Source organism: Capsicum annuum, chromosome 8 (genome assembly GCF_002878395.1).
Source record: "Capsicum annuum cultivar UCD-10X-F1 chromosome 8, UCD10Xv1.1, whole genome shotgun sequence".
In the NCBI taxonomy this organism is placed as follows: domain Eukaryota; kingdom Viridiplantae; phylum Streptophyta; class Magnoliopsida; order Solanales; family Solanaceae; genus Capsicum; species Capsicum annuum.
Window position 1 is genome coordinate 163,293,905 of NC_061118.1, and position 12,049 is coordinate 163,305,953.

The window sequence follows — 12,049 nt, forward strand, 5'->3', positions numbered from 1 at the left end:
TTGGATTCTGCCAAACCCAAAAATTCTATTGCGATTCTGTCCCTGGTCTTGCATTCTACCACATTTATAACGAATCAATCACTGAATACACGTCGCCCAGCAAAGATCCAGTTACTAATTTAGCAGAGTTAAAACGAGCTCACTCCGATGTAAATGAAGATAGAGGCAGATATTAGTTTCAACATGAGTCCTGTCTCTCCTTTCAGAACTCAAGACTGTTGAAAAGGCATTTAAGTAGAGAGTAGCCAAGAATACGTCTCTGCTTATGCTACATGATTTCTTTCAGCTGATACAGGGTTTATCAAGGATTCGAGTTCTTGTATTCCCCCTCCCGAGACTAAATATGGGGGCTAAAATTTTCATTAACACTTCTGCTGCAACTATGCAGGCAATTCACCTGTTTTTGGATTCTATTTGAATCTCAATGGTCTTATTGAGGCAAATTAGTCAAAACTTTATGAAGAAGGCCACAGAACTAAAGGGGAGGTGAGCATTACCTTTATTGAGGAAATATCGGCATTATTTCATAAGGTGGTACCTCAAATTTCAGTACATTAAATTTTAAGACCATTAGGAAAAAAAAAAAAAAAAAGAGAAAACTTCCAAGATGGTTTCTGTGAATCACCAAAATCTTGATAAATGAATCCACGTCTTCTTAAGCTTCACGACTCACATTACTGTTTACCCAGGGCTCCAATGAATATAAGCTTTTTCTAGTTCCCTTTCAAAATGTCATAATATTGCAGTGGTTTCTTCTTGGTCTCAGCACACGTTTCCTGAAAAAGAGCAATGTTATGCGTTGGTATTGGAAGTCATTTTTTCATAGGGATCTGTCTGTTTCACGCTTTGAATGAATCATATATAGTTGCTCTCATTCATCTTGTTGAATGGTCAATTACCTCAATTGTAGCAGCTAAGCGCAAAATGGAAGCTTCACACCAAGGTCGGCCAATGAGTTGCATACCTATGGGAAGCCCTTGCTTGTCATAACCAACCTGAGCACGTAACTCACCCGTATGAGATACTGAAAACCATCATTGTTATACTAGATGAATATCACCTCATTCTGAACTTATGAACGAGTCCTACACTATGGATCATTTGAAGGAAGATCTGAGCTAAAATATGCTTCGGGATAGGATAAAGCCTTTTTTCTTTCTGGGATAAGCGGTACAGCCAATTTTGAACCATTCTATATAAATTCTTTTCCCTTTCATGCCAAGTGCTACTCTTTTATGAAGATGATTTTGGGATAAAATCTAGAAAACCCTTGAAACATTAGTTCACAGATATTTTTGATAGACAACTAAGTTCGTGCGAACCCCTCCCTTAGAGTAATGAACCAAATAATGATCCATGAAATAAAATCTTGCCTTTACTTCCCTCAGAAATGGTTCAAGAGAGAACCATCCCTGAATGGCCACTGGTCAACTAACTACCATGGATAGAGAAGAAAGGTGCTACGACTTACAGGGACAGTGACTGCAGGAAGTCCCAGAAGATTTGCTGCTATAATGAACCGCATAAGATTTCCTGAAAAACAGAAAATACATGAACACGAATCACCTGAAACTGCAAAGCAGTAAGCTATCCAAGAATAGTAAAGAAACAGCATCTGTATAGCTTCAACTAACTCCATAGCTGATGATGTCTGGTAAGAGGTGAGTGAAAGGAAAACCTGAAACTTGCAAATTAGTCTCCCCAACTTTAAGAGCACTTGGTGGAATTCTAGGTGCTGTCATGCTGAAAAAGAAGTATCAGAGATGGTTTTAGGCACATCGCTGCATTCATTGCAACAAGACAGTGAACTGCCTACGCAGACAAGCTCAGGATGTCGTATATCAAACTTTGACACATATGAACAAACTAATCTCCCATCTAAACATCCCAGACTTGCCATTTAATGCATTAGGTATCGACATGAACAAGTCAGTCACATGATCGCTTCATTGCTAAGGATATTATGTCAGGAAGAAGTTCCGCCTACCAAAAGAGGGAAACAAAAAAGAGCAGGAAAATCTGAATGGGGGAATAGTTTGAAAAAGATGAGGGATTAAATGCGTACACATGAAAAAAACGAGAAAATATGTTCATTTACTGGAATAGAGTAAGCCTGGGTGAAGAATATGAAAGTCAACTCCACACATTTCAGAAGCCGTACCCAGTTGTAGGTAACACAATTATATCCACCTTCTTGAAAATCTCCATATGGAAATACATTAACCTCCGCCTGCAACAACCCAGACAAGAGTTATGTCAATCATATTTCTTGTACTTTTGAAAACTTGCATTTCTGCTTGTATCTTTAAGAAATGCATACCACATAAATTGAAAGGTCTAGCAATGTAGAGTAAGCATAAAAGAATATACATATTAGTGAACACCACATAAGTTAGAAGACCATTGTAATACACAGTCAACATTTTTTCCTTTTCATCATCCCATCTTGCTTTCTGTGTGAAGCATACTTTCTTTTTTGGAGAAAGGTAACAGTGTGAAAAATTATTTTCTGGATATTAAACACTCTACCATAGCTTATATACTTGGTTTGGAACGTAACTGACTTCTTTCAACATTGTATCAGGTTTTCAAAGTTATCAAGTTAAAAGTTTTGGCAATTAATAAAGAGTAAAACCCAACCGAAGGTAAGCTACAATTATCAGACATTTTAAGTCATTTCAGATGCCACTGTATTTCTAAACCAATAAAACAGTTCTCGGTTGGATTCTGAAAAAAATTCATGACAAGATTAGACAGCTTTACTTTAGGTAGCTTAAGAAACAACGAATCACCTAAGCCGCTGAGCAGCAACATAGTCTGCCGCTGTAAATGAACGAAAAAGTGTCAGATTTGTGCGAGTATCATAAGTCAATCTCTCTCCTTTCCTGAAGACAAAAGAGAAGAAGTCAGATAACCAAGACGATATCAGGAAATAATTGGAAGTTGCTCCTGATAAGACTTTGAGATCTAGTAAGAAGACGTGTGATAATGGAATATTCAAAGCAAAAGTGTGTACCCATCATTACAGTCAGGATTCAGTGCACATGATGCTTCAGAACCAATAGAAACAAGATGAGCTATGCGCATTTCATGCAACTCTGGTATTACAATCTCTACCGTCTTCAGCCATGAGATTAAGAAAAATATTAGACATACTAACAATCTTGTAGAATGATAGATACTCCACTACATTGACGCTAATGGTTCCTGCAGTTCTAAACCAAAGCAAGCAGATACACCTGCCAAAGTTCAAGATAAAGCAATGAAGAATGTAATAACAGAAATAGACTTACTTTGCATCCATGCTTTTCTGATAGCCGACTGAGAACATTCTCACACTTGTCAGATATATCAGTTGAGAAGACATCATTAAACCACTGAAAAAGGATGTTGCTATGAGATAATCAAAAAAATAACCAAATATCAAAACTGTTTCAGTCAACAAAAGTGTAGTTACCTCTGTATATTTTCCAAGGCGCAGTGATTCCACAGATTGCAAGCTCTCTTGTGAAGAGAAATTAGGTACACAAGGGAGGGACTGAAAGAAATGGAGGGAGATGATTAAATTACAGAAACAGAAATTCTGATCCACAATGTGTCCAAAATCAATAAGATGAATGTGATATCTTAATGAACTAGAGTCTGCTCGTGAGATTAAAATTAAGAACACAGCTTTTAGTCGTTCTAAACATGTACATGGCATTTTAGGTTATCCTTTTAACTAGAAGGTACTTTTAGAAAGTAATACAATCAAGAAAATGGAGAAAGCAGAACAGTAAAGAGAAATGCAGAGTTTACGGATAGAGCAGATAAATAAGCATTCTTTGTCATTTACCGGTCTCAGGGGGATTCTATCAGCAGGAGAGGACCCCAAAATTGCTGAATACCTGATAAAGTAATGGATATGAACAAATCACACTGCAATGTCCTAGTGTAACTTCAATTCTAAATTACTTAAACAAAAGAACCAATAAAGCTATCAAACAAACAACTTATTGAGCGGAACATGTAAATTACATCAACAAGTCTAGGAAGACTCATCTTGACATAGTTCTGTGGTTACTTGCCAAAAAAGCAACATTACACCCCATGCCATTTAGGAGGAAGGATTCCTCCATACTGGCATTTTTTCCAGATCATTCAAATATCTTAATCCTCCTACTTCTTTGAATCTACAGGAAAAGAAGTTAGATTTTTCATATCTTCTTGTGATAATTTAACTGCGTTTTTTGGAATTACACTTAAAAGGAATCCTGCGCACCTTAACGGTAGCATCGATCTGCATCTTTTTTCTCGCTGAGTACTGAGGTTGCTCCAGTGGCAAGAGCACCATCCATGACATTGCCATTGAGAGTATGAGTAATCAAGGGAATGAAGTGGAAAAGGACCATTGATTTCTAAGCAGGTTTTTTTTGGAGGGAGTGGGGTTTACCTTACTAAACCTTATAACTGTCCATTTTCCTTTTTGTTTCCTCTCTGTGTGTGTGGCCGCATAATCAAGACTCTTATGATGATATATCAGTAATTTCTTGACAGTACATTTCTTTAGTTGGAATTTACAGATAATTGTGCGGCATTACCCTACTGTCTTTGAAGTTTGAGCTTATTCAGTTCTTCAATTTAATTGGAAAAGTTACCATCCAAATGACATAGTTATAATAACGGATAATTACTAGACTCCTATTTGTTGTAGATTTCTTATAGTTGTTGTAGCTTTAAGTCTTATCCTTGTTGATATAGGTCTTATATATAGTCTTGTACAGATTCTGTAAACATAATTCATTCAATCAATAACATACGATTCTTTTCCCATCTTCTACTCTCTATCTCTTTAAGTTATACCTATACCTTCCAAACAGAGTCTTACACTGAGAGTTTCTAATTTATCCAACTGGAATCCGTTAGATCTCTTTCCTCCATGTCTGAACTTTCCTCATTCACTTTCACGCCTTCCATGATAATTTGAGAAATCTGGTTAAATCACAATTCAAGAACTTGTTGATAATGCCCACAATCTAATAATGGAGATAAATGTGGTTCCCCTTGGAATCATGTAGTCGGCGGATGCCGGACTTATCCAAATCCATGTGTTACATTCAAAGCCACTTAATAAGCATGAAAATACCATTACGACAAATGGTTACCTAAGAAAAATTCAACTGACACCTAATTGGGAGCAACAACTTCAGTCCCTATAATGTTACCTTTGTCAAAAAAAATAAAATAAATAAAATAAAATAAAATCAGTCCTTATAAACCAGTAGCTCATACGAGGTCAAACTGACTGAGCCTGCTGGCTGTGCTATCTGATTGTTTTGTCAATCTCATTTTTGTAATCAAGAAGTGCTTGAACACCGGGCTATCAGGATTAGGCATACAACTCCATGCCTAGGGGTTCTTAGTAGTTAGTACTGCTGAATTAGCAATTGATAGTCGGGCACTTGATGGGATTACTGTCCCTTGGACACGATTCACTATCAGCGTAAGATTGGTTGAACTAAACGAGGTAAGCAGTTATAACGTTCCAGAATGCACTTATAGTTTGTTTATGTGATCTGACAAGATGGTTGAAAAATCATTCTACATCTTTATTAGCTCTACCATTCTCATTTCCTTTCCTCAGTAATAAGATTCTTTTAGTTTGTCCATTACCATCAGCAAGCCGATATAAGTGAGGAAAATTAGGCCAGCAAATTTCAACATTCGTCTAAATTTATTTGGTTAGTCCAAATGATAATCGGATAAGAAATGTTTAAGATTAAGCATATTTTCAAAATTCAAACCCATGACAACTTACACAAGTAAGGTGTCCTCAACTGTTGTGGCGATTGGTCCAATAATTGCCACTGTTCCATCAGCACATAATGACCTAGATAAATAAAAGAGACACTATAGTGAAACTGTTCCATGAACCATAAAGAGGCTATAGTGAAAAAGAACCATTCAGAGCATCATGAAGATTGAATGTCTATGCACCCAAAACTGACATTAATATTAAGAAGGTAAAAAAATAATAGGTTTGATGCAATTAATTTGATTAAAGGCAATGCACAAGTGGAAATCACTAATCAGTTTACCGGAATACCTAATCTCTCCAAGTTAATAAAATCTATTGTCCTACCATTGAAGATTGTTTGGCTGTTCATTTATTATATGATAAGTTTGGAGGAATTTTTCCTTTGTTATATTGTGGACTAAGCCCTATACGCATCATAATCAATAATAGCTTATGGAACTTCACCGAGTTTGGAATTCTTGCAATCAACCAACAGTAGTTTCAAGCTCCGTCCTTGATGTTGATCTCCATATTATTGATACAGGTTTATACATCCATATTTCTTTGTATAATTTGAACTACTAAAATGTAATCTGGTAACTAAATAAATTTCTTAGTTCTTTACCTTGATAACTAAAGTATTCATATTCCACTCTAAATAACTAGAGTTTTTTCATTTCTTTAGCTTGATAACTAAAGTATTGTATCCAATCCTCTGCATTGGAAAACAACGTATGAGATGTTACATCAAAGTAAAGCTTCTCCGAAATTTCATCCTTACTGTAGTTGTAAAGATTTTAAGTGATATTAATGCGGTAAGATAGAAAAAAAACATAACTTATGATCATAATAACATCTTTCGGGTACTGGAAAGGTGTATTGTGAAAAGTGTGAATGTTATCTTGACTCATACAAAGATTTTTGAGATAATCAAAATCTGATTTGAGATGGTCTATCATAACCATACATAAAAGGTTGAAATACGTCCTAGACTTATGTATACACATGCATATATGAACCACAAGCTCCTAAATAAAGACACAGAATGAATGAACGAAAAATCGATGGTTGACAAAAGAGGAACGAGAATAATGGCTATACAGTTGGAAGATCTGTTAGGGATAATAGCATATCGTATGGCACATGTACAAATGTAGGATGAGCTCACCCGGTCATGTCAGTTCGACCATATGTTGACTTCAAACCCACAACACCACAAAGGGAAGAAGGAATCCGAATTGAACCTGTCCTTACACATTAATTCAAGCATCAATAAAGTACTGTTTTACAAATATTGAATAAGTGTATTCTTTAGTATGACATGGTGTAGGTGTACAACCTCCTCCATCCGTTCCCAAAGCAGCGGAACACAATCCCGAAGCCACGATAGCTGCAGGACCTGAGGAAGACCCTCCAGTGTACCTATCTGGATCATGTGGGTTTCGTGTAGTCCTGTCACAAGAAGAATTTTAACTCAATCTTTATAGGGTAAAGAAGAAAAAGCACGTCCACAACTACTAACAAACAACTCTATAGTTTTCCACCTCAGGATATAAACAATTCAGGAAGCAATTATTAAAGGTCACTATGAAGGATGTTTGTGAATGCTAGTGTTACATTTAAAACATAAGGAAATGTTTGAGGACTGCCTTAGAAAGGGCTAGATGCAATTTAACATTTCATGTACACAAAGCCTTTCTACAAAAAAATATGTAACACATACCCATAGTTTGCATTATTTCCGGTAGTGCCCAAGCCCAACTCATGCATGTTTGCCTTTCCAACCAAAATTGCACCACAACTTCGTAATCTTGACACAGAAACAGCATCCTTCTTTACCTCACGAACCTCATGCATCCACGTAGTTGCTCCTGTTTGCACCAAGTATACAACTAAATATAGCAATTGGGCTCGGTGAGAAGATGAAAACTAAAATATATACCCTTTGAAGGGTGAGGATAGCAATCTATGTCATCTTTAATTGCCATGAAAATCCCATCCAAGATTGACAGTGGATTTCCTGCATATTCCCCACCGTCAGAAAAATATTATTCTGATTGAACACAGTTTGCAAAAACTATAAATTTTGGAGTTTTATTTACAGTTACAGTTTAGCTATGTATAGAGCATGGGAAACATGTATACATCAGAAATACCTTGTTCAAATCTTTGTGTAGAAGCAGCAGCTTGCTTTCTAAAATCATCGGGGTCAAAAGAAATTAATAGTGGTGCTGCAGGATACTTATTGTTGAACTCCTCAATAGCTGAGATGAAGCGTTCTGCAACCTGGAACACAAGGAATAATTTTTCATCCTAGAGATTAGAAGCCAGAAACAAAAAACCAAGCAACCATAGAAGTGCCTTGCCATTGATGGAGTTGTAAACTTAGATCTGTATGCATGCGCATAATCACGAATCTTCCAATAGCGGAATGATGCAGTGGCATCACCACTCCAATTGCTAGATGGATCATATTCTGGAAGACACTTCAAGGCTAGCTCCACCCGGTCTTCAGGCTTTGCATCTTCTTCCATGCTGACAACAGCAGGTTCTGGCTCTACAGTCGGGAAATTCAAACTGAATTAGTGCCAAGTTTACAGCACTTTGTATTATGGCAAGGTCAACACTGACGTCTATTTTTTCTTATATAAGGAGTTCACGGTCGATACATGATACTTAGTTCCATATTTTTATCGGTGTGACTATGCGCACACACAGTCATACACACACATATACATCTTCTACCTCCATGTTGATGCCATCATTTCAACAAGTTTTATAATCATCAATATGAATTGGAAGATATCGCCATCTTCTTGCTACAACATCATCGTACAATTAGAGTTGCCGCGAGTCCCATGAACAAGAAGAAAGAAATTGACCTAGTCAACTTGCGTGCATACTAATCCACCATGTACTTGTTACATTCTACTAGCACAAGTATTGGGTAACTCTGAAAAGTTCTAGTTTTTCCTTTGTTGGAATCCGGAACTTGGTTCCCAAGATTGTAATGCCGGATCATTGGCCACCCCTTTGAGTATTCCAATAAAGAGAACATTGTACAACAACAAAAGAAAAATAACTAAAGCAGGTATTGAAACATGTTTCTTCCCTTTGGTCCTTTTACTTGTAACATGTGAAGCTGTTCATTCAAGTGAACAACGGAGCTAATTCCACCATTGTCGAGGGAGGATAAAACACAAAAGAAGCACCTTTCTATTTCATTTCTAATGGTATCCAAATCCAGGGAGAGAGAGATGGTATCTTTTAGTGCAAGAATGAACCTTGAGGAGGAAATTCAGGTTTAAACATAGGAACCTCTGGTATGACGGTGTACTTCAACTTCTGTCAATCATGAACATATCTTTTTTCAGTCTTTAATTAACCATTTCATGCATACTCGCAAGTCACAACATGAAGCAAATTGCATACAAATACAATGACAAGAATCAAACCTCGTCGAATTTGTTTTCATTCTTGATGTGATTCACAATCAAAGATCCAATACCCGGTACTTCAACCAGCTTCAGAAAGAACTTAAACCAGAAACCAGTCAAATGTGGAGCTGCAAAAAGGAAAAAAATTGGACAATTTGATCGAAACAATACAAAATGCAATTGAATAAATAGTACTCTCTCAGTTTCAATCTGTTTATCACAGAGTTTAAGAAAGTAAAACTAGGTACATTCTGGTACTTTAACACTTGAAAAGTCGAAATTAAAGAGTTGGCCAAAAAAAAAAGGAGAAAATACACAGCATATGAGATGGAGATATTATCAAAATATGAACCTTGAATATTCTCCGGTATGTAATTCACCGCCGTCAAGTCGACTTCACTCGCCGGCACCATCACTCGTTTGTTCCCCATTTCTCAAAACAATAACTCAATCTATCAAAAGTTCACCCATAACGATCATCATCACATAAATAAAGGTACAAAAAATTAAAAACTGGAAAGGTCAAAATATATCACTGAAAAATAGAGCTATCATCATACCTAGTAGAATTAAATAAATTCTATAAGCAAGTAGGAAGGTCGTTGCCAATGGTTAATGATATTCGTCGCCAAGTGGGTGATTGAGTGAATGAGTTGGGTTACGCTTAGAATATAGTTAATCGGTTGAAAGAAAGTTGGTGAGAAAATTCAGCAGAAAGAGAGGGAATAGGAATAGTACAAAATGGAGAAAATTTGGCATTTAAGCCTCAAAAAAATATATCTTTTTAAGTCTTCAAATTTTCAAATAGCAAAATAGTTTATTTCTATTTTTTATATATCGGATTGATAATCGATCAGTTCATATATAGTTTAGATCGATAATTGATCTGTCAAATTAATAATCGATCTGTCCCTATATAGATCGGATCAATAATCAATCTATTGGATTAATAATCGATCGGTTTACATATCGATCGAATAAAGAATGTATCTATCTAAAAAAAAAAAAAAAATGAACCATTTTTCCAAAATAAAATTGTAATCTGTTTAATTAAAAAGAAAACTTGAAAAAATTATTTAATAAAAGATTCCTACAAAGTGAATCTTTATCTTTTTTTTCCCAATGAACGGTTAGATTTGGTCATATTTCAAAATAAAATAGTAAATATTTTCCTTATCAAACTTTGATCCAATTGCAAGTGAAATGTAAGTTTCACATATTTGGAGATTTACGTAGGAGCATGTAAAGCGCGGCAGTTTAAACGCAATTCAATGATATTATTGATATGGTTCTATCTATTTATTGTTTTTTTGACAATGACATTTTGGCCTGGGTTTGCCCCACTACCAATTTTTGCCATCTACGTGTTAAAATCTAAATGGACGGATTGAATACATTTAAATTGAAGAGGATATTACACAAATAGAATACCGTAAAGGTCATCTTCCACTTTTATCCTTAATGGAATATTTGAAAAAATAATAATAATAATTTAAAAGTTTGTTGCACAAAAAAGTTTTAATTGTATCCTGCAAATATGTTAGTTTTACCTATTGAAAAAAAAATTGAGATATTTAAAATATAGAACAGAGATGGAAGATGCAATCTGAATTCTCCGTAGTGTCATCTCTTTATAATGTTCTAATTTTTTCGAAATTAACTTTTCATGTTATATTTTATTTCTATGTAACAATGTTTTGCCTATAACTGCAATGACATTTATTATAGTAGTACACTCTTGAAAAAAGTATCCTTTTATAACAGTTATACTTTAACATGTTACAAGAAATATATTATGTCAACATAAAATACACATATGTTTATGGTGATCGTCATTAATGTCATGCAAATAGTAAATTTTAAGTATGAATATCCAATTTAAAGAGAAAAAAATTATATTTAAATTATTCACGTAAGTTATTTCATAACTTTAAGTAGAAAGATAACCGATGCCTATTGAGCATGGCTTTGTGTATATAAATTAGTTAATTGAATGTTATATATTATAACTTCTCCTAATTTAACTTGCTTTAAATCTATCTATATATAATAGGAGAAGCAAAAATGACAAGTATCAACACTACAAAAATTCTACTTAAAAAAATAATTAAAAAAGAAAAAATATTAAAGAAAAAAAAAAGTATATAATCAAATTTGCAAATTAACCACCCCTATATCAATTACACATGAAAAATCAACAATAAAAAAAATTCTTAACATGCACATTAATAATATTTTTCAAATATTATTAATTTAGAATTTTTAAAATTTCTAAACTAATTACAATTTTCAAAAATCTGAAAAAAAAAAAGTCAAAACAATTACTAATTAAAAACAGCACACCCTACAAAATTGGAAACTGCCCCACTTAAAAAAGAAATATTTTTTTTTAACATGCACATTAATAATATTTTTCAAAATCTTATCAATTTAGAATTTTTAATTAATTTCTTACCAACAAATGCTTTTGATTTTTTGACGGAAGAAGTTTCATCTTAGAATTAGTGGTATAAAATTAGCGGTATATGATCTAAAAAATTAAAATTGATTATACGTTACACATGATAAATATATATGAAATATGTCCCCTTAAATAAATATGCAATAAACAACAATGAACTTAATAATATCGCTCATTAAGATACTAACTTAAATGATTTTATTTTTTTTAAATATACAAGTCTATAATATAAGTTCCACATAATATATATTATTCACGCATCGTGCGGGTATGGATACTAGTGTCTTTAAGTTAGTTACCCTTGGGCAGAGACAACTGGATTTGGTTAGATTCACAATTTCAATTTTAGACTGTTAGGCTTGAAATTATTTCTAA

The 12,049-nt window shown here is 34.4% G+C and overlaps 1 protein-coding gene across 3 annotated transcripts; it reads right to left on the bottom strand.

The window, feature by feature from the left end:
* Positions 1–472: 472 nt before the first annotated feature.
* On the bottom strand, positions 473–10,253 carry LOC107840128 (fatty acid amide hydrolase). 3 transcript variants are annotated; one of them, XM_016683868.2, is made up of 21 exons: positions 9,774–10,253; positions 9,566–9,665; positions 9,232–9,341; positions 9,061–9,121; positions 8,143–8,333; positions 7,933–8,062; positions 7,719–7,796; positions 7,500–7,647; positions 7,116–7,228; positions 6,945–7,020; positions 5,798–5,869; positions 3,836–3,887; positions 3,458–3,538; positions 3,294–3,377; positions 3,017–3,120; positions 2,793–2,885; positions 2,162–2,230; positions 1,679–1,743; positions 1,472–1,533; positions 900–995; positions 473–776 (listed from the first exon to the last, which is right to left on the bottom strand). In XM_016683868.2, exons 2-21 carry the CDS (start codon positions 9,642–9,644, stop codon positions 714–716), a joined length of 1,827 nt encoding a protein of 608 aa, XP_016539354.2. In that variant the 5' UTR covers positions 9,645–9,665; positions 9,774–10,253; the 3' UTR covers positions 473–713. The 3 variants fall into 3 exon arrangements, with proteins under 3 accessions (XP_016539354.2, XP_016539355.2, XP_047250931.1); XM_047394975.1 differs by lacking the exon at positions 473–776 and having other exon boundaries at positions 895–995; positions 1,635–1,743; positions 9,774–10,000; XM_016683869.2 differs by lacking the exons at positions 9,061–9,121; positions 9,566–9,665; positions 9,774–10,253.
* Positions 10,254–12,049: the final 1,796 nt, after the last annotated feature.

Bases quoted from the DNA above. Each gene is read 5' to 3' on its own strand.
- LOC107840128 (XM_016683868.2), bottom strand. From the start codon at position 9,644: ATGGGGAACAAACGAGTGATGGTGCCGGCGAGTGAAGTCGACTTGACG. The intron at 7,797-7,932 runs GTATTTCTGATG...GGGAATATGCAG, and splicing joins TACACAAAGATTTGAACAAG to GAAATCCACTGTCAATCTTG. The intron at 996-1,471 runs GTAAGTCGTAGC...TTACGTGCTCAG, and splicing joins TTCCTGCAGTCACTGTCCCT to GTTGGTTATGACAAGCAAGG.